This window comes from Syngnathus floridae, chromosome 6, assembly GCF_059516105.1.
Source record: "Syngnathus floridae isolate MCC-2025c chromosome 6, RoL_Sflo_1.0, whole genome shotgun sequence".
Classification (NCBI taxonomy): domain Eukaryota; kingdom Metazoa; phylum Chordata; class Actinopteri; order Syngnathiformes; family Syngnathidae; genus Syngnathus; species Syngnathus floridae.
The window spans coordinates 10,450,871-10,474,087 of NC_142418.1; the positions used below are offsets into that span (position 1 = coordinate 10,450,871).

The window sequence follows — 23,217 nt, forward strand, 5'->3', positions numbered from 1 at the left end:
AGTGCAGTCGTAATGACACGGCGGTCCAAGCGGGCTTGGCAGTGAGTCGCCTCCAGCTCTGGAGTCCCCCTCCACGCTCTCCGTGTTCAGACCGAGCAACTTCTTCACACCACAACGCTCCACTGATCTCGAGGTGGTTCCCGCCTCCATCCTTGTCGATATGACGCCGAACTGGGACGGGAGCTCGGAGACAACTGCATAAATCCTGAGACACAGTAAGTTTGCGTTTTTTGAGGGCTTCCTTGCCGCATCACGTCGGTTGAGATAACTTGCTATTTTTAGCTAACGTTACTTGTATTTGTCGGAATAACGTGCGATTGGTCGTGTTATTGTCTGCAAAGTAAAGAGTACATTAAACGGCAAGTATTCGGACATTTTGTGCTTTGAAGCAACGATTATTTTTGCTAGTACTTAACGGTTCGCCGTTGCCGTTAGGAGGAATTCGCCCACTTTTGTGTGTTGCGGGGTAGGGCGCAGGCTAACGTGTCTAGCTTAGCGTTTGCGACTCCAAGTCGGGCTTCGCCACGTTAGCGAGCTAGCCGAGCCTCGTGCCCAGGTTTTTTCTTGCTACACTGCCACTTGACAGAATGGCAGCCATAAACACTGTACTCGACCCTGGAAAGCAATGCGCGTCTCAAGTCCCATTGATGGCGTCTGTGTGTGGGCTTATCAACGTCAAATGGTCATATGAAGCCCTAAAAGGCACATGTGACGGAAAGAAGTCCCCCAACATGAAGGATGAATGTGAGTAGGATAGTCCTCGTTCAAGATGATGCACGACTCGAGCTCACGATGCGCCAATGCAACGTGTGAAACCAAGTGGTTTGCCATGGCGAGGGATTCAAAGATCACATTGACTGGCTGGGAGACGTTCAAATTGTGTAATGTGGAGGCGTTGTCATTTTCTGATTTGGGGGTGTGAACAGAATACAAGCAGATTCGAAGTGGCAAATCTTGACCCTCCCCCCTGTTTTCATCAAGGGCAGTGTTTGGATCTTTGTGGAACAATCTCGACTTTCTTTACGACAGTGAGTGGATATACCCTATGTTTACACTATCATCGGATTATTTTGACACCCGGTGCGATCTTTGATGTGTTGATAAAAAGAAACATGCTGTACTAACTGTGTCATCCAGCTCCACTCAGCCTCTCCCATTAGTGTTGACATAGATAAAAAGATCATACAGAAATATGGCTCTTATGTGAGAAGAAAATAACATTTTACTAATGGATTGCTCATTAAGCATTGGGTTGGTTGTGTCTTAAAGCAATTGAGGAGTGTAGTGCACTATTTGCCTGTCTCTACTGCTGTTGATTTAGTCTGTATGTACTAGTTTGTTGGCTGAAGGGGGACAAGGGGACATCAACTGTTAGATGCTGAGCTGCCTCCATGGTGCCCTCCACTATTAATGTCCTCCAGCCAGCATTGTTCTGCTTGAATTGAAATAAGGGTTCGGAACAGTAACTGAAGGATTAGCACAAAAAATTCAGTTGAAACCAGGTTATAAATTCAGTTTCAATTGGTTGAGAAAATCTGGCGCTATATATTTCAGCTTGCTTGGCACAGATCGTACCATTTTTATCAACGACAGCGTAATAATATATATATATATATATAAAACAGAATAAATAAAAACAGAATACAATGATTTACAAATCATGTGCAACCTATATTTAATTGAACACGCTCCAAGACAAGGTAGTTAATGTTCAAACTGAACTTTATTGTGTTTAGCAAATAATCATTAACTTTGAATTTTATGGCTGCAACATGTTTAAAAAAAAAGCTGGAACAGGTGGCCATAAAGACCAATAAAGTTGAGGACTGGCTTCTACAGGTTTCAGTCTTCCCAGAGCATGCTGATAGGCTAAGTGGCTCTCAAGGACCGGAATTGGGCATCCATGACATAGGCCCATTGATGACATCTGCAATTTCACCCTCCAACTGTTTGTAATCCAAGAGCAATAAAGTCTTAAAGACTGGTTGTGATGTGTAATAATCTACTGGTGAATGACACTCTACACAAGTAGAATGTTATTCTGATGAGTAGTACTGGCAGGCCAAAGGAAGTAGGTCAAACGATCAATAAAAATCCACCCTGCTGGTCTGTGTTACTTTATATACTTAACATCTAATGTCCTTTTAATGAAAGCTAACCCTCCATTAACAACACACACACAAATATATATAGATATGTATGTGTGTGTATATTTATAGCTTTAATAATGATTGACATCTCCTGGCGTTGATCAGTTAACGCTAACGTCTGCTCTTGATGTGCGACGTTTTACCTTGCTCAGGCGGGGACTTTTAATGGTGTTGCTCCATAAGCCTATCAACTAGAACTCCGGCTTTGCTTGGCTGTTGGATGATAAATGATGAGAGAGTGGTGGAGCAGATTGATGCTTAGTGAGAATTTGAAGAGCTCTTTGAGTCCTGTTTTGTGGGTGATATCTGCTGTGTTTTAATCACTGCTTGGTGGAGCAAGCAGCAAGGCACAACAGATGTCCCAGCCACCACGCTGCGCAGTGGTAAATACTTAAAAGACGCCATATTCAAGCAGACACTTCGGAGCTGACCTCTACACCCATGTCCCTGCTCTGAAACCAGCTGCGGCTTGTGTTGCTTGCCCTCTGTCACCCTTCACATTACAATTTCAATATATATACTTTAGACATACAGTGCAACCTAAAAGTCTCTGTAAAGTGAGAGTAATTGATTTTAAATTTATTCTGCAATTTTGTTATTGGTGATCAGTTTGAAGGGGTAGGAAGTTAACGTTTATCGATATCGGTGGGGAAATCATTATCATCATTTAGTCATGCACTAAGAGCGAGAGGCGGCCTGTTCAGTTCAGCTTAGGTCTCATCTCTGCAAGCAGCCAATCATATTGGAGCGGGACATGCCCTGTTTAGAAGTCTGACAAAGAAAAGAAAAGCTCATTACCATGATAGACAGTTTTATCGGTTATTAAAACATATTAAAACACAACACGGTGGTAAACCGTCAAACTGGCTCGTGCCCTGTACTTATCCCCCGGCTTTTTCCTCCATACCTTTTAAATACCTGTGCCGTTTTATCTGTATTTGTCACCACCTTGCCTTGAAATATATTTGCTTATTTTACCAGCTATCCCATAAAGCCAAAAACATAAGGGTGAAATTGGCTTTTTTGCAAGCATAAGAAGGCAAGTCACAATTTTCTTTGCAGTCATCGGTAAAAAGCTATCTTGAAAATGAAGTCATTGTCATTTTAGCTCTCTAAGTAGCATTCTTTGGCAGGCTGCTCTGCCATGAAAGTTGTCATTTTATAAAATATGTTAATTGCACCTGAGTGCTTCCGCTGTAAAATGCACCACAAAATCCTCTGCTCTTTTTAAAACTTTTACTTGACTCTTTATTGTTTTACAGTGGTTGCGCTCGGGTTGTTTGCGGCTCAGCCGTACAGTGTTCCTCTGTGACAATTGTTTCGCCTTCATGAGCATTGGAGAAATCTGCGCTGATATGTTCTATTTTGGATCCGTCCCACTGCCCCCAGAGAGCAAAGATTTAGCCATTGATATTGTGGCAAGATTCCTGTTGCTCTTTTTAAATGGTTAAGTACAGCTGTACACTATCCTTTTCATCCCCCAAAGGTCCCTCTCTTTAAAATGTCACATTTTTCCCACAGAAAAGTCATGCATTTGAATGCATTGGGTAGTGGAAATAACATCTAAAACAATGTAAACACCGTTGTAGAAGCCCATTACTTTACAGCCAATAATATAAAAACAACCCATTAATAGAAGTGTCAAAATTAATCAAATTATTGTCAACTGTCTTCATAATCGAGTAATCGTTTAGAGCCAATCTGTCTGCTACTCCTTAGCCTTTGGGGTCATCTCAAAATGTAGTGAAAACGGAAACTATTAGATGTTTTAGCGAAAACATAAGATTACATTATTACATCATTAAAATTACGAATTTTTAAAACTGTGGTGCTCCCTCGGACCAGACTTGCCAATTGTTGAACTATAGGAATTGCTAATATTTCTTATTCTTTCAATGGGTGGAAAGGATTACAAGAAATAAATTGTTGATATCACAGGGACACACACGCACGCACACACACACATACACGCTTGAGCAAGTAACCTAATTACCCTTGAGGTTTGTTCCTAGGCTGCAGGTTATGTGGCATGTGTATTTTTAGAGCAATTTTGACGTCATACCTCCAATTATTATTATTTTATATGATTTCATTTTTATGTCTTGAGAGATTGCCAAGCAATTTGTGCAGCTTATAATCAATAACCACTTCTCACCGATCTCGAGACAAATTTAAGGAGCCCATTTAGTATGGTTAAATCAGGGGTCTCAAATAGGGATTCTCAATAAGGCTTTGTTTTTTACACTGATAAGCGATATTTTCCTGTTCCTCCAGTCAAGCCAAGTAAAATGTATTTATATAGCCCTTAATCACAAAAACATCTCAAAAGGTTTCATATGCCTAAATTTGACAATTATTCTTGACATCCCCTGAGCTTAACCACCAGGAGGAAAAGGAAAAACTCACAACATCCCTACTGGGAAACAATCAGAAACGCAGATGGGAGGAAACATATACTGATATCAATATCTTTGTTTTGTAAACTACACACTATACTAGGAGTAAAAAAAATCCTCAGTTAGTACATTGATTAAAAAAAAAATGTCTGCCTCGTGTACCTGTTTATTTGGTGTGGACCTTCAGGAAATCAGTCAAGCCAGCCGCAGCAAATTCAACAAGTTCAATACAATCATGCAAAAATACTTTACAGGTCATCATGTAGAGACAGGTAGAACCAGTATTTTTTTGTTTCTAACAAAGGATGGTTGTTCATCTATGAGCGGTTCAGAAAATGAATGAACGAATGAATGAATGAATGAATGAATGAATGAATGAATGAATGAATGAATGAATGAATGAATGAATGAATAAAGTAGTATGGATGATAACTGATCCAACCTACATTGACCATACATTAGTTGGATTTACTATAAATTTGTTAACAATTAACCAATCATTAATTTTCACCCTCATCCCTAAAAAAGTGTCTGTCTGTAAAAACATTTTTTTTAATTTAATGTCAGTAGTGGGTAAGCAAGAAATGTGACATTCAGGATTCCTTGTTGTTGCAAGTAAGCATGCAGGTGAGTCCTCAAGTTTCGCAACAGGAATTGTTTCCATGATAGTGAAGAATCAATTCAGTTGAGTTATTTTTCTACATCCTGTGCATGGAAAACAGTGACCATGTTACATAATTTAGCACTGCCCTTATATATGTTCAGGCAGCAAGTGTTGTCCGTCATGATGAGTCACTTCTACTTGGGCTCATTTATATTTCATATTCCACAAGCGACTCTGGTATTTTTTTGTTTCATTTTATTTTTTTCTCTGTGTATGTGACAAGTCATCTTGATCAATAATGGCAAATGCGGCTTTGAGACGTATTGATCAGATCTGGAAAAGCTCAGTGGTGAAACCAACCTTTATTCAGGAACTGGTTCCCGCCTGCCATTGTTTGTCATCACAGATATAAGTAGGCAATATTTGTTGAGTATTAATTATGAATAATACTAAAAGCCAACAACCTGTTTGTTATTTCAATGTAGCTATGAATTGGGCCACACCCAATAAGCCTAATGCACGATTAATCAAATCACTAATAACAAAAGAATGCTGGCAAGCATATGTCCTCTGGCCTGCGATCTATCTTGCTATTGACGTCACTTGATTATCAGTCTGCTACTACTAGACAGCTTACAGATAACAATGCTTTATGTTTAGCAGAGTGAAACGTGCCATTCTTATTAAATTAGTCATTGTTCGTCATTGTCGTTGTTATCAAACAAATTTGATGAACCATATTCATTCAGTGACTTTGTACTAGCTAGCGCAGTGTTGCCTTTCAGCAGTTGAAGCACCAACATAGAGGACGTTGTAGACTAGAAATATGTACTTCTGTTGGTCATGTCCCATTTTCTGGTGTAATGAATAATATTTCCATTGCATGCGAAGCGCCCAAGCAACGCTTCAGGGCTACCTGGCATGGTCGTTGTTTGTTTTTGTGTTAGCTTGCTTTTGAGAATGCTGCGGGAATTAGATTAGATGTTATAAGTCACTGTCATCAAAAAAAAACTTTGCGGGTAGAAAATAACTTATTTTTGCTCCTAAAATGGGGTGTTTTAATTTGAACTTTGCCAGTGTGGTACCTGTCTTTGTTTTGCTTCCTTTCAAAGCTAACAAAAGTTGGACGTTGTGTCAGCGGCTTCAGGAAGCAATGGACCACAGAAATTGCATATTGCAGTATTTACACTTGCATTGCTCTTGGCAAATCAAATGATTTTACTTTTGCTCTGTCTAAAGTAGTAGTCTTCTCTCTGTGTAGAGGAAGCGTGGCACTCCAGGCGACACCGGGAAGGAAGCACAGCACCCGCTTTCTGTAATTCTCACCTTTCAAGGTTCTCACTGATCATAGTTGTACTGTCTTTTCTCGACCGGCCATGATAAAAAAGAAATCCTGTGTCCGCCCTGTTCAAGACAGACTGAGTCAAAATGCCTTCGATTTCGAGATGAAACAGAGACTCTTAAAAATATGTATGACGAAATTGCATCTTCATAATTTGACTTGAATTTTAAACCAACTCTTTCAGTTAAATTAAAATACATTTCTCCACATTCAGGAGTACAAACAGGATTCTTGTTGCATAGGTATTACTTGTGCACCAGCATCCTCTATTTGCAATTCTGCTTACAATTTGCATTTCAAACATTTTAAAAAAATATTGTTTCAAGCCCCATTTACAGGCCATACAAAGATGGACTTTTATTTTTTTCCTATGGCTTGCACAGAAGGTTCTGCTACTTAGAACTCAGAAGACAACATATTTCATAAGAGCAACACATCAGCAGCTTTGGAATATGCTTGCAAACTACCAGTATTATGCTCCTGATTTGTTTAGTTCAAACTCACTCGACCTGCACCCAGCTGTGTGTTTAGTAAAACTTTAAATGCGATAAGTACATATTTGTATTCTGTTCATTGTAAGGAAGTAACACACTTTGAAGAGTGTTGGTGTCAGTTGAAATTTCAGCCGCAATATCCTGACCATCATGGGGCGAGTCAACGTTCAAATATGGTATGTCTTTATTTGCAGCTTTACAGAGTTAGTAGTAGGCTACTAGCGGTGTGTGTACAGTTGGCAAATAGTCTCACAAAGGCACCTCCCTTAGGACTGGGCCTGGTGCAGGAAGAGCTGAGTCTCCTCTCCACCCTTCTTAGTGAGGAGCATTGGAAAGAGGAATTGAGGATGTAATGCTCTCAGGACTTTGTGTTTCTAAGTGACGGCTTGTTTTGTGTTTGTGCATCCCTACAGGTGAGACAGGTGGCTTTGACAAAGGCCTCTGGATGTGGTGTGTGCTGCAACTCAGGTGAAAGGTAAGCTGAGCTCTCCCTGACTTGGCCACCACTTTCACACCTTAATAATTAAGATCAGATCAATTAGCAGTATTATGATTTATCCTCCATTGAAATTACTATTATTTTCTGTTCATGTTAGACTTGCTTATTTGCCTGGTAACTTTGGCATTTCTAAATGGATGCTCATTCATTAGTGTGTTTATGTTTTACTCAAAGGACATTTCTATGATTTTTGCATTTAAAAGTTTGTCATTTTGTATAAATGTTGATGCCAGCAGTAATATTTGTGATGAAGCAGACTTCAAGAATATCAATTTCACAGAACTAAGAAGAACTTACGTGTTCTTTATTTTGAATGAGAAGACAAGAAATGTTTGATTTTGTACAAGGACATCTTGGATGGAGAGTACTTATTCATCTTGAATATGGTTGGAAAGCGTAATGACTATGTGCGGCTTCTTTTTCAGCCATCTATCTTTAGAAGAGTATATTTTAGTGACTTCTGAAAAGATAATTGCACCGTTCCCCGTCTATATTTATGTCGCTAGTATCAAGTGTACAGGAGTCAGCTGAGTGTTGTCTGACTGTTATATGAAGAATATGGCATTTTTTAATTATTTCTTGGGGGCAGCCAATCCTTAAGACTGGATCCAAATTGATTTAGGATAACTGTTGGTGTGTGAATAATGCAATCTGACCAACATTTTCATCACAACAATGGACAAACAGTTTCTTAAAAAAATACCAAACAAACAGTTCCGTGTTTACCCCTGACACAAGATTATGTTCTCATACTCTGTAGCCTTCCATTCTAAACTGGGTCATTGTCGACCATACTGACACTAACCTTCTGAACCATAGCACATTTACCCTCGGGGAGAGGGTATACCAATAGAGTAGGGTAAAGATGGCAAAGATTCAGCATGGTTTTGAGTCGCCACAGTCCTACAGAACAATGGCGGCCCATTTTCAGTTCACTTTTGGCTGGAAGGCATTCTCTTCATTCAAATCCCTTAAATGTACCTTCACTATTGGCAAGACCCAGAATAGAACATGACCACATATCCTCCCACAGAGCAAAAAAGGAATTTCTGTCATGGTGTAGGCTGTATATGTGTAACTATCATTTTGTCGTAGGGAAAAGCCCACGAAAAAAGCAGGATTTTTGTGATTTAGTACAAAGTACCTATAGGTACATATAAGTTCATAATTCACAATTGAACCTATTTGAATATTGAGTAGTTTGTCAGTATTCTTGCAGAAAAATCTGAAGATGATAGATTAAAAAGCTAGAGTGGCCTACATTGTTTGTTTTGAATCTCCCAGTTGACAGCACCTTTCGCCATCAAGATTTAGCTGACAAGTCAATGTTGTCTTTTTAGATCCACACCACTATGTTTGTGAATGTGTAGCGAGTCTCGAGACTCAGCTTTGTTGCAGCTGACTGGGAGCTTGGTGAAGTAGCATTTGCTATGGGCGGGAAGAGATCAAGAGGTGCAACACAAACTGTCTTTATTCACAGACAATGTTCAGTCTGATCAGCTTGTCACTAGCAATCGTGTCTGTGTGAGAATGACAAGTTAGTGTGCAGTAATGTTTTTTTCGGTTGGAACAACAAAGGGTGGGAGTTTTAATAGATCCGTATGTGTGACATTGTGACACAAATAAAATTGGTTCTTGTTTAAAAAAAATATTGCGATAACTACATGCTATTTATACTTTCCTTTGTCATTTTTATTTGCCCTTTCCACAGACAGGGTGAACTGATTGTTAGGATGAAGGAGGAGAGTTTGTACCACCGAAGGTTGTCGATGTCTCCAAATGCCTCTTCCCCACCCAAAATTGACCCCCGCATCCTCACACGAAACCTTTCTTATGGGGGAGACAACGATCTCTACAACCTCAGCTCAGGTAAGTTAGCCACAATTAAAAGGCCTGAGCGGCTATTCATCAGAAACTTGTGGCCCGGTCATGCTTTGGCAATCTGTCAGATGATGGAATCCCTCAGTTCATGTGTCTGTGTGTTGTGGATTCCCACCAGGCAGTGAGACAGACAGGCACGATATCTCCCTGATGACTAATGAACTTAGTCCTGCCCAGTCACCAGGCAGCAAGGTAAGAACACAGATTTTGATTGGGCAACTTCATAAGAGTTTCCCAAACAATTTTTTTTTGTTTTAATACCACCTGAGCAATTGTTTAGGGTAAATTTGAAGGCCATTATTGTGGTTGGAAAAAAAAAGGGTATTTTTGTCAAGGCCTCGAGGGAACCACAGGCAAATTAGACCTTTGAGACCTCATGCTGCCCCTCGTGTTTCTGTGTGATGTGTTCCACTGTCTTAATTTGTTTTCAAGTCATCCTGTCCCTCTCATTTGTCTTAATTGCAAATATCAACAAGAATTGGTCAGTCCATAATTGACTGGCATATAGATGTCCTATACATATCGTTGCTGTCAGGCAGAAACCCCCAACAGTCAAAATGACAACTTTACGTTAACTAAAAAAAAAAACTTCAGTGGACACACTTGAACATAACAATTAATAACAACTATAACAATTTGCATACCAACCATAAACTCATATTCGCCGTTCCCTTGTCAAGACTCTTAAATATACTGTGATGTAAAAAGAGAGCCCCGTTGTTTTCGTTTCTATTGCCCAGAGAAACATTTGGACTGTGTGAAGGTGCACTGTTTACTTATCACGTCACCATGGTAGACATTGGACAGAACCAAGACTGGACAGGTGGCTAGAGGTTTTTGCCCTCTCATCTACGACCTAAAAGCGGAGGTGGCCTGGACATTAAAAATTGCATCCTGGGTTGCCCCTTTGGCACAGCAGCTGAGCTTATAACTGACAGGGGCCCACAGTTCTATTCAGAGCACAAGACAGCAGGTGCTAAGGTTCTGAGGGTGAAAATTTACCTCACTGCAGCGTACCACCAACCTGGAAACATAATTTCATCATTCTATGAAAGCCGCTCTGCAGGCCAGCCTCACGGACAGCAACTGGGCCACCCGTCTCCTGTGGGTCATGCTGGTTCCCTGCTCTGCCCCAAGGAGGACCTCCAGATCTCATCTGTGAAAGTGTATATTTTATGGTTGTTTTATGACCAGCCATTGCATGTCCCAGGGGAATTCCCTCCGGATGCCATCCCCCCTTGGTCCACTTCTTTGCGTTTTGTGATGTGGTGATTTTGTTCCCATTCCGATATTTGCTTCGTCCAGCCATCGGACCCCACTGCACCCCTACTGGAGATAAACAAAAGTATCTGTGGACCGCCTCACACCTGTTTTTTGTGGCCATTGAGGTGCTGCTGAATATGTCGGAGGCGCCCTTCCTCTGCAGTATTTGGGCTGGTGCCCATCCTCTGCAGTATTTGGGCTGGCACCAGCTCCTGACCCCTACCTGAACCCTGATCCTCCTACTGCTAAGTGCAGCTGATTCTGATGCTATAACCACTCTCCATCACATTGACTGTTTTTCTCTTGACACTGTTGATGCACTTTCTTTAATTCGGGGGGCTGTGCTGTGACCCACAAAAGTGAGACATGTAACTTTAAGGGAGGGGAGGATATTACAGAAGTTTCATGAAAGGGGTTAAAGGGACTGATTTGTGTGAATAGTATAGAAAAGTGACTCGCCTTCGTCTCCCTGTCTCATGACTGCATTGTTTGCTGCTTGACCATCATTAAAAGCCACTTCTCTTCCTTCTTTCCTCCAGTCTGAGTCTAGGATGTTTAATGGTCTGGAAAAGGACTGTCCCTCACCAACAGAAAAGCTTGCTCGGAAGGAGTCTCTTAAGGTTTGCACATGCATCATTCAGTATCATCATCGGCTCATTCCATATCTCATTCCATTCATAATTAAAAAAAAATAAAACACACAAAAATACCTTATGCCAATTTCTCTTAGGTATTAGTTATAATAAATATGAATTCCACCCTAAAAAACTTCATTTGACTCTACCAACTTTTTTCAAATCACTGAATAAATTCTATTGTTTTATTGGATTCTGCATCCATCCAGAGTTGTACTTAGTTTATGTACGAAGGGCATTGCTTTGATAATTTAGCTTTCACTTTCCTCTACAACAGGTCCAAAAGCAGAATTACCGTCAAGAAAAGAAGCGGGCTGCCAAAGAATTGTTCAGTGCTCTGAAAGACCCGAGCGTTGTCATTATGTCAGACTGGCTAAAGGTAAGGTTGCTGAAGCTATGCACTGTTTATTTTCTACTTGTGTCATGTGTTAACCATTTTTAGGGTGAGGTGTGATTATTAAAATGTCACTCCGTTGCCTTTGTTATTTTTCAGATCCGTGGCTCTTTAAAGAGTTGGACCAAGCTGTGGTGTGCCCTGAAACCTGGTGTTCTTTTGATCTATAAGACCCCTAAAACTGACCACTGGGTTGGCACTGTCCTGCTGAGTTCCTGCAAGCTCATCGAGAGGCCCTCAAAGAAGGATGGGTTCTGCTTCAAGCTTTACCATCCACTGGACAAATCCATTTGGGCTGTCAAGGTCAGACATGTTTGTAGTCTGGGTGCCCCGATCGATCAGCCACCAATTGCTGATGGCTATGGTTACTGTAAATAGGCCTTGCTGGTTCAACCCCCTCCTTTCTGCTACATAAAACACTGTGGAAAAAAAACTTCATTAGATGTTCATTATAAGAATAAAACTAAAACATTTTTTGAAGAATTGCTGTGTTCCAGTCCATGATGTATCACACGCTTTGATCTGAATGTGTAGGGTCCCAAAGGAGAGAATGTAGGCTCCATCACACAGCCTTTACCAAGCAACTACCTGATCTTCAGAGCATCTTCTGAGTCTGATGGTGAGTATGTGATGTCACTGTGAAAGCTCAATGTTTTTCTTCTTCACAGGGCTCCAGATTATCTCTTTTAGACTAGAAGCAGAGTGAAGGTTTTAGGGACACACACTGTAAATTGTATTCACATTTGTATTCATTTTGAGTGTATTGACAAAAAAAAGGGGAAAATACTTGAAGTGTCTCAAATTTTAGGATAAAAATTCCCCCATTTGAGCATTTCTTCAATGTATTGAACAATCTCTTCTTTAAACCTATTTGCCACTTCAGGCCGATGCTGGATGGATGCACTGGAGCTTGCTCTGAGTTGCTCCAGCCTCTACAAGCTAACAGCCAAGTCTGGAAAAGAAGGAGATATCAGCACAACTTCTGAGTCTTCCCACTTCCTCCATCTTCTGCAGTCTACCACACTAGCAGACACAGAGCTTTTGCAGTAAGTAATGACTCACTCATATTACAGCATACTACACGTAAGTGATACATAACTGCGGTTATGTGGCACATTGGTGTGGCTCATCAGGTGTGTGTTGGTCGTTCAAATGTAAAGAACAAAAAACTCTTTGAGGGGCACCATTTATCCACCTTTTGCCATGGCTGCAAAACCTTTCAAGGCCCAGATAGCACACCAAGTAAATTTGGGAGTAAATTGCAACAGGATGACTTGAAGATTTCTTTTGTACCAGGAGAGTTTTCGTACGTGTGATTTTGCTCAGTAAATGTTGGCAGGTGCTGCTCTGTAGCCCATCCCAATTGAAAGTTAGCCCAGGTTTTATACTCTGCAGCAGTTGCATCATGCTTTGTGCTTCATGTTCATTTGCATGCCAATATGTTTTTTGTAATGGTTTGCATTTTTGGCTTTTCTTGCATTAGACTCTATCTGTTTGAATCCCTCAAGATAGCCATTTCTCCACCCCTTTTTCTGTGGTTTCACATTGTATGACACAGTCATCAAGCATCCTCCAGCCAATGACAAAAGCCAAATGAGTCACATGACTGAAAAGCAGGAAAGTCATGAAATATGTGAGCTGTGTACCTTTCAGAAACATTATAATCCAGCACACATTAACAAACGCATACTGTAGGTATGTAGCACTTAAAAAAGCTTTTTTACAATCGAAGACAATTGTACACTAATTACAACGGCAACTGCTCGAATATACTACGTCTGGATTTACTGGTAACCACTTGAGAATAACTAACTGATTGTGATTGTGCCGATGAGTGTTTTAGATTTAAGGAACACTTTGATGCCTCTGGTGCAGAACATTTTAGTGTTGGTGAGTTCGAGATTTTACTTTGTTCTGGAATGCGATTTTTCTGGTCTGTCAACTTGGTCGTTTGGTTTTCTCAATTATGGTTTTCTTGCTTTTTGTGATAAATTCCGTTCTTTGTTGTTAAATCTTGGACTAGAGTGCAAGTCGACTTATTTCATTTGAGTATGTGTATTTGTCTTCTTGTCTTGAAAGGGGTCATAGTTTGTGAAAAGGCTGGCGCGCAGCGGATGCACGGACCTCCAATGACAGTCCGTAAATTGGCTTTTCATTTGGATTTGCTCCTACTTTTTTGGACACTTACAAAGATTTGACTATAATTGTTATATTCCAAGTACCTATTACTATTTATGTTGTAACACTAATCGGTGTCTTTTAAATCAATAAAATTTAAATTTTTTTGAATACTATACATGTGTAAAAATGTCCAACAGTGACATCTAGCGGCTCTATGAGTCCAATATAGTAAAGGAATACAAAATCCAAACACACTTAAATACACCGTGTTGTGGAAAACGTAGTTTTTAATGATTCATTTTTATTTAAGAAGAATTTCAATAAGGGTCCAGAATGAGTGTGTTCCAAATACAGGTGGATCACACTGCTTAGCCTCCCTGGCTACTTGGAATCTCAGATTCAAATGGAGCAGCATTATTTGTCCTTAGTGTGGAAAAGCAGACCAGAGCTATGCTTTCAAAATGGTCTTTGTCAGGGCTGTTTACAGCTGTCCGTGTGTGAAGCGGCCAAAAGTAGCCTGCAAAAATGTTTAAGGAGTCGTTAAAGTGTGACTGATCTTGATGTTACTATATCTCTGTTCCTAAAAGGTTGAATGAGTCTGTGCTGCTGGGCAATCACCACATGGACCATGACGGATTTTCTGATAAGTCAGAGCGTGATGGTCACGATGACTGGGACGCCTCTGCAATTGATAATGGAGGAAGGTTGACAGAGGAGAGTGACATGGACCAATCAGATGAACCAATTTCTCCCGTGCCGCAGGGTACAATTTATGTCGAGCAGGGCACAGAAGAGATGGCTGAGGTGAGAGTTCATGTACACAAGGTGTCCCTTCTTGTCTGCATTACAATTTTGTTCACAAACTTGCAGCTATGATTGAGGAACTTACGTGTTTTTTTTTTTTGTTTCTCAGGCTGGGGAATCATCCCAAGTTGAAACTGTTTCAGAGGAAAACAAGGGTATGATCTGGGGTATTTTGAAGCAGCTGCGACCGGGCATGGACCTCTCAAAGGTGGTCCTGCCTACATTCATCTTGGAGCCTCGCTCCTTCCTGGACAAGCTATCAGACTACTACTATCACGCTGACCTGCTCTCACAGTCAGTATTGCCGTATACCTGTAACATCATTTCTGATATACTCTCTTGTCGCACTATTTAATGATTACTAACTCCCTTAGAGCGGCACAGGAGGACAGTGCATATGGCCGAATGAAGCAAGTAGTCAGATGGTACTTGTCTGGTTTTTACAAGAAGCCTAAGGTAAGACATGTTTCAGGTTAAATTCTTTTCATCTTCTTGGCTTAAGTAGAAGACAGGCCTAAGTTACAGCATCTGGGACAAGAAACTGTAAATGACAAGATGGTCTAATATTTGTTTACATGAAAGTTTAAAAGTAAACCGACTAATATTTGAAATTCAAACAAAGTTTGCATTTTCATTCACTTTAATCTAATAACACTATTATGAATAACACCAGTCTGTGGAATATATTATGACCTACAACCTATTGCTCCTGTTGATTTTTTGGAAATCGTTTGCGATTGTGGCCGCATACATTCCAATAGAGTTAATGATAATATTTATGTTCCTAAGTTAAATGTATAATTGCCTCAGAACACAGTTGTAAAATAAGTTACAGATGTGTTGGTCAATTCATGGAAATATTCCTTCCTGATTGCTTCTTCTCTAGGGTCTGAAGAAGCCTTACAATCCAATATTGGGGGAAACGTTTCGCTGCTGTTGGCCTCATCCCCAAAGTGAAGGCTGCACTTTCTACATAGCTGAACAGGTGAAAACCTCAAAACTTGTACACTTGAATCTGGAAACAGGAAGTCAAATAGATTGCGAAATTCTGCAAAACCACTTGAAATTCAAACAACATTCACGTGCATGCGCTTTCGCAAATGTAACAAGTTTGAAACTGGAGTCTGAACAGCCGCGTTTTTACTCTGCAGCTCACAATGCCAGTGTCACAAATTTGTTTCTTTTTCCAGGTTTCTCACCATCCGCCCATTTCTGCCTTTTATGTCTGCAATAGGAAAGATGGGTTTTCCATCAGTGGAAGCATCTTGGCAAAGTCCAAATTCTATGGTATTTAGTATACACAGTGTTCTTTTCAATGCTTGATAATCACGCATGACCAACATAAGCAGAATACCAACTTTCTCTTACACCATTCCCTCATGCATTTTGATAGCAATTAGCAGTTGTTCAAAATTAAACATAGTCTGAGTACATGATTTGTTTTCCTTGTGATACTGCATTTATTTTAGTACATTGTCATTTTATTTATATTTCATCTCATTTATTTTCCATTTAATCAGCAACATTTGAACCTCTTTTACACGTTGTAGTGACTGAATTTTTGCTTCAAAACAAGGTTAGGCGCAAATGTTAACATTAACTAACTTGTACTCGTCTGCTCTGTTGTGTAGGTAACTCTCTGTCTGCTATCCTGGATGGCAAAGCGAGACTGCTCTTTCTGAGCAGGGAGGAGGAGTATGTCATCACAATGCCCTACGCTCATTGCAAAGGTAACTAACTGTCCATATGACACTGCCTGTAAAAAAGTAGGTTTTCAGCTTGCCCATTGTGAGATGAAGTTCTAACATGCACTGGATGTCTGTCCGCGAAAGGTATCCTGTATGGGACGATGACACTAGAGCTGGGTGGAAAGGTTACCATTGAGTGTGAGAAAAACAAGTGTTTCACTGAGCTGGAGTTCAAGTTAAAGGTACATTGGCAACATCCACTGTTTCATTCGAGCTTCATGGTCTGCATCAGTTATTTTGCTTACTCCATGCAGCCGTTCCTGGGAGGCGCCTCTTCCGTGAATCAGATCAGTGGCAAGATCCTTGTGGGGGATGAGCTCGCTGCCACTGTAGATGGACATTGGGTATAAAAACCTTTCTATTTTTTTTAAACATGTTTTTCAAACCCGTGGGTATGACAATGATTCATTGATTTGTAGATTTTAAAATATCATTTATTATTTCAAAAATGTACATAGCACCAGGGATCACCTACATATGGTACAACCAAGTTGCTCCCAAGAATCTCATGACGTCCGAGGGCCTGTTCTAAAAGGAGCTCAGCAGTGAAATTAAATTGCGGCTATGATGATTATTAAAGCATTGTTGTTCAGTGTCCTAACAAACTAAATTATAAGTATTAATATAAATTTAAAATGTGTTCTTGTTTCTTTACTTATTTATCATTTATTGATTTCCTGCCTTTCGTGACAATTGGTTTGACATTTTGTAATTAGGACGGTGAGGTTTTTATTCATGAGAAGCGCTCCGGACAGCAGGCAACCTTGTGGAACCCAAGCCCAGAAGTCCGCAGCAGTCGTCTCAAGAGACGTGTTGTCCTCTTTGACCAGCAGGGAGAGTTTGAGTCTGAAAGGTAAATCAGCTCTTTCAGTAGAAGAATAAAATGATAAAATTGCTTTTTCCTCACAATTTTATCGATGTAGATCTTGGCAATCTAGTTTAAATGGCTTAATATTAGTTATTATTTTACCTCATCTATGGTCATCAGTTAGGTTACATTTATATCCATGTCTGGAATTGTCCTTCAGTATGTGTTTTTCAGTTGTGTTTCCCTCACTTACAGGCTGTGGCAGCACGTGACTCGAGCAATTACAGAGCGTGACCAGGTTCAAGCCACACAGGAAAAGTTTGTGCTTGAAGAAGCTCAGCGCAAAGAGTCCAGGGAGCGGGGAGACAAACCCTGGACCCCACGACTTTTCTATCAGGACCCAGTGACCTCAGAGTGGACCTACAAGCATGTGGAGTAAGAACTTTGAAACCTTTCAGTCTCTTCATTTTTAGGTTCACACCTGTGGTGACCTGTTGAATGACACGTCCCGTAATGTTTGCTCTAGAGCCGAGCCGTGGGAGCCAGAGCGTTGTCTGGTTCAGTTTGAGAGAGATGGAGTCATTCAAACGTTGGAGAAAACGCAGAGACAGCACAATGGACTCTCTTACAGTGACAGCTGGCCCAGCCAACGCAAGGTTACTTAGTCGTCCACCTTTACACATTTGTTAAAGCTCATTAGGATTTTGAATGAGTAAATATTATTTTTAGAGACCTAAAGATAGAGACCAACAAGTCATAGTGACCTCCACTGGCTGCATTATCAATTTAAGTACCTTGTGTAGCCAAATTTTACATGTACACTGTGCGATATCCAGCTAATGCTAATGGCACTTGAGCTATAAAATCTTATTTTTTCAGGCTAAAGTGAATGGGACACACAGGAAAGCCAGCAGTCAGCCATCCAGCTGCAGCCAGAACACTGAAAGCAGCAGCAGCACCCCAGAACCGACACACGAGTCCTCTGATAATGAAGGTGAGGTGCTAACACACCATAGGCTGCCATGGCCATGACCCGGCAATCAAGGCGGAAATTTTGATACTTGTGACTTTGCTGCCATATTTACGTGGATACAATATTCTTAGATCATTTGACACTCTTCCACAATTCATTTATATTACTGTATGTATAAAAAACAAATGTATAATTGATCTGAATTCAAACTCTAAATCTGGCTGTCAAGAAAAGACTGTTTAGTTAAAAAAGAGCACACAATAACAATCACTTAGGTGAGAAATAGAGAAACAATGTGCATGTGCACGTGTGGTCTAATATCAAGTCAGCACTTTAAAGATGCTGTTTTGATTTTTTTTAACCTAATTATTGTCACTGTGAACAATATTTTGTGGAACATATACCTGTTTAGTCTTATTTCGAATTACAGGCATTCCTCGGTTTATGATGGTACGACCTACGATGTTTCAAGGTTCTGAACGAGTTTGAGCAGTAGTAGTCATCACACAAAACAAAAAGGCACATTCAAATACTGACGTACTCGCAGTTTTTTCATTTTATTGTTTTATGTTATTGCAATCATTTACTGTGATGATTACTCTGCGACTGCATTAGCGATGGATAACTGCACCTTATAACTTTGAAGTACAACTTTAGTTTATGTTGCTATCCTGAAGTTTTTGTGAGTAGGAGAACAACGTAATCTGTCCCAATTAGATTTTGGTGTTGATAATTTTCATTTATATAATTTTTTCCCTATCACAAAGACCAATTTTCATCCGTGTTCTTCAATTCATTGTGACCAATGAAAAAATTCTTAACTAATCTGATAGGTTGAGTAATGTTGAAGTCAGGCAATGTAAATAGTCATTAAGTTTGTTTTTTGCTTAGTATTTTATAAGATTTTGTGGTATGTTAGATGTTGTCATTGACTATTGTTTAATATTTGAAACCATCAGAGTTCTCAAACCACTGTGCACGCTGCAGTAAGGACATGGCTCTCCTCCAGACCTCCATCACTTCCATACAGAAGACACAGCAAGATATTCAGAGGTGATACAACTCACAACAGCAATGTTTTTGCTATTTTACTAGAGAGGTACACATACTGATTTGAACATCTTAATCGTTTTTTAAAACACGAGAACCCACACGATGAAGAAAACATGGCATGTTTGTGCGAATCATTTTTATAGTTTGTGGTGTACTCATGATTAACACCACTCACATAAGGTTTTCACTGAGTATCCTCAAGGCCTGTCACAATAATTACTATGTATTATGCTTCCCCTCAATAAAATGGAAATCATTTATGCGAGGAATCGGAAAAAATAGGTGTTGATAATGCACACACACACACACACACGTATGTAAGGATTTGCAAGTGGAAAGAGTTTGTTGTTCCCTGAGCAATTTCATTGGTGTTTCTTTGGCTGTCTGTGTTTATTTTCATTAAAAGCACACCTTGCCCGTCTTTGTAGGAACCTGGCCGCTCTGAGTCGCCAGCTCGCTCAGCAGAGGGCAGCAGACAACAGTGTGTCATGGATGAGTCGGCACTGTGTGATCGTCTGTTTGGTGCTCCTCTCACATGTTTTTCTCCGCTACTTCTACGCCTGAGAAGCTCGGGTCTCCGTCCAGCCCTGATCTGAGATTTGATCCCTCCCACAAGCACAAACTAATCAACTGGGCGGGCCCAGAACTCAGACGAGAGTTGGGTGAGGGACTTGTCCTATTCTTTTTCTTATATGGAGTGGCTTAGCATGAACATTATAGCAATAAACACAGCCAATGCCTGTCAGACATCTTCAGATAGAAATGACTCCCCCCACTGAGTGTAGCCAAATTGAAAGAGCACCGGCACCCACGCACTTTGGACAGGAGATGAGGGATGACAGAAAGGGTTATCAAAGATGGTCTTTCAATACAAAAAAAATATAGAAGTTGTACAATGAAGAAAGATTTGTAAGAGTATCAACAGAGACCACCATCCCTTAGTGTCTTTATCGACTTGCCCTGCAATACTGTCTATCTGTGAATGTGTTTGTGTGTTGTTTGTATAAATCGTAGGCCCTACACGCGCTGGTATATCACCGCGCCAAAGTTTCGTACAACTTCCACTCCAGAAATTGGGCCTTAAAACCGCTGATGCCAAAAAAGGAAAACACGTCACGACACGTACAAATGAACGAAGGAACATCTTTCAACAGTGCAATTTAGTGTTTTGTATTTACTGTAGGCACACATCAGCTCTGTCTCGTCTTGTAATGACAATAATTTTACCAAAACAGTATTTATAATCCGAAAAAGACAAAGAGTTATTGTTTACAGGGAGCACTGTGTGTGTTTCTAGTGACACATACTATGTGTAGGAAGAATGGCTAATGTGGGTCAAGAGTGAGAGCCATACAAAGTGTCTTTATATTTGTGTGCCTGCTGTGGCACAATGGATGGAACGATTGCGTAGCACTGTTTGGTTAATGCTGCTGGATGCAGCATGTGGAGTTAGGATTAATATAGAGCAAAATTGCTTTGGCCAATGGAATAATTTGTGCGTATGCCTCCTACATAGCATCCAGACAGGTCTACAGTTTGACATTCTGGTTTTTGAATCAGAATTGTCTGACCAAGTTACCATTTCACTCATCCGTAAAGATGATCTACAAATGCACTTAACACTCTTGTAACCCAGAATTATCACCAACCTTTGTATGATTTGATCTGTTGCTCCAGTTAACTAGATGTCTGCAACAGATGGGTTAAGCAGCATGCAACTCAAATAACCTGTAATGGTCATCTACTTTAATTTTTTTTTTATGTCAAGTTGCCCATGGTGGAAACTGGCTAACAATGTTTCTCACAATCCCCAGATATTAGTTTGTTTAATGAGCGTTTGGAGTTCATCTCGGTCCGAAACAAGTGACTTTGAAAATGTAAAAAATTAATGATTTGGTTGTATTTGTTCTTTTAAAAGGTATGTACATATTTGTCTGCAGTGCTTTTGTGCTCTGTGATAAAAAGAAATTTCAGAATGTATTTATTGTGTGATTTTACCCCCTTGGTAACTAAAGTAACCTTGAATCTTCGGGACCAGGGATGACAATCTTGCTCCCAGAGTTGCGTGCTGTTCTCATGTATGTATTTTAGTTTGTGAGAAAGCCATTGAGCTAAACGCAAAGCTATGTCTGTGACTTTGTTTGTTTTGAGCATTTTCTAACATTTCAGTTCAGTGCCCAGTTTGTAACATTTCAGTCCAGTGCCAGAACTGATCTACCCAACGGGAGCAAATTTTAGCGATGAAAGTCGACTCTGAATGAATGATTTTGTGTACTTTTTTTCCATTATTTTCCTGTTTTTATACTCGATCACCAATTTCCGGGATTGTATATGCCACTTACTTTTGTTATATTGAACAAGAACTCAATGATGCCCATTTTTTTTTCATTCACACTTGTTGCACACTGTAGCACTACAGTAAAACAGTTTTAACCCTAACACTGCTTTGTTTCTTTAATAATGTTTGACTGTCAAAATGTTGTGCCTCTAAAATTTTATGAGCTGCAACTGATTATTAGTAATTAGTTCAAAGCTCATCATTTGTTGAAACAATCAGATTCAACCAAAATACACAGGGCATTCAAGAAAGCGGAGTAAGTTTCAAATTATTGGGCTTCTTCCTCTATAAGACAGGATAAATAGACAAACAGGCAGACAGACAATGGTCAAATGATTTAACATGCATTTGGTGAGTTAACTGCATCTGTAGTTGTGCATGTGGAACGCATCCGCTCGTGGGTGATTGTTGTCTCCTGAGCCTGTCCCTTGCAGTGATTACTAAATGATTATACCAGAGTCATACACATGGTGCCTCCCCAGTCATGAACCTCACCGCACGTCACTGTCAAACCACTATTCCATTCTAAATGTGTCAATGTGTTAAGTACTTTCGTTAGTGGTCTTGGGATATTTTGAGTCACTGTGCTGGAAAAGCTTTGTCTAAAAATGTCAATTTTGTTCATCTTTGTGCCAAGGTACGAAAAACTGTTTTATTTGGGCCCCAAACTGCTTTCTTTTACTGCTGTCTAGGTCCCCCCTCCTCAGCCTGATCGAAGTGGGAGGCCAGCCGCACCGAGGTGTACTTCGGCATTTGTTTTGGACTGTCAGGATTATTGTTTGCTCATTTCCAGCTCGTGCAAGCCCATCTCGAAAAAGCCAGACTGCTGTTTTGAGTCAAGGCAGAGGACTTGTTGGGACATGTCTTCCACTAAAGAGGAGTTGTAGGATCGAAAGTGTGGTGGGGGGAGTCTGGCTGAGTGTGTGTCAATGTGTCTCCTGATCCAACTTGCCTGCAGCGTGTTTGACATGTAGAGGCAAGATTCTTTGCTGGTAGCTTGAAAAGGCGGCACACATCGCCTGTAATGATTACTCATGGGTCATAAGACCCATTCAAAAGACAAATCACACCTTTTCTTTTCTATGGACTCCATTTATCCTTACCCCACACACTCAAACAATATTGAAATTATGGAATAATTGCTAACGTTTGCTTCACAGTTGAACCCTGGGTTTGTATTCTGACTCACAAACTCCTGCGTGGAGTTTGGGTGTTTTCCCACATGCTTCCTTCCACATGCATGTTAGATAATTGAGGACTGTCAATTGCACATAAGTGACCTTTGACCTGTCCACCTTTTGAATAGTGCTTTGTCTATATGTGCACTGCGATTGTCTGGCAACCAGTCCAGGGTGTGAATGTGAGTATGAATGATTGTTATATATATATATATATATATATATATATATATATATATATACACACACACACACACACACACACACACACACACACACACACACACTCACTGTCTATGCCCTTCGCTGGTGAGTGGCCAGTTCAGGGTGTATCGGAGCTCCCTATTTGGTATTGTAAAATATGAATCAACTCGGGTAGGCTCCAGCTCCCCAGTAACCTTAACGAGGACAAATACTACTGTTTATTGCTGTGCACGCTCTTTACCACTTGTGTAATTTGTATTTTATAGGAATTTTAAATTATGATAAAAAAAGACATCAGTTAGAATGATCAGTATTATCTTTCAGTCATTCAT

General features: G+C 40.2%; 1 protein-coding gene across 3 annotated transcripts; it reads left to right on the forward strand.

Annotated features, from left to right (window-relative positions):
• On the forward strand, positions 1 to 21,604 carry osbpl5 (oxysterol binding protein-like 5). Of its 3 annotated transcripts, XM_088379734.1 has the most exons (23): positions 1 to 215; positions 7,400 to 7,461; positions 9,197 to 9,354; positions 9,485 to 9,558; positions 11,169 to 11,249; positions 11,542 to 11,643; positions 11,758 to 11,961; positions 12,193 to 12,277; positions 12,542 to 12,704; positions 14,367 to 14,583; positions 14,693 to 14,877; positions 14,958 to 15,039; positions 15,470 to 15,568; positions 15,774 to 15,870; positions 16,215 to 16,313; positions 16,416 to 16,513; positions 16,586 to 16,675; positions 17,048 to 17,184; positions 17,395 to 17,574; positions 17,666 to 17,795; positions 18,019 to 18,133; positions 19,072 to 19,165; positions 19,594 to 21,604. In XM_088379734.1, the coding sequence occupies exons 3-23, from the start codon at positions 9,219 to 9,221 to the stop codon at positions 19,727 to 19,729; spliced, it is 2,604 nt and encodes an 867-aa protein (XP_088235860.1). In that variant the 5' UTR covers positions 1 to 215; positions 7,400 to 7,461; positions 9,197 to 9,218; the 3' UTR covers positions 19,730 to 21,604. The 3 variants fall into 3 exon arrangements, with proteins under 3 accessions (XP_088235860.1, XP_088235862.1, XP_088235861.1); XM_088379736.1 differs by lacking the exon at positions 1 to 215 and having other exon boundaries at positions 7,404 to 7,461; positions 16,416 to 16,675; XM_088379735.1 differs by lacking the exons at positions 1 to 215; positions 7,400 to 7,461 and having other exon boundaries at positions 9,211 to 9,354; positions 9,489 to 9,558.
• The last annotated feature ends 1,613 nt before the right edge of the window (positions 21,605 to 23,217 follow it).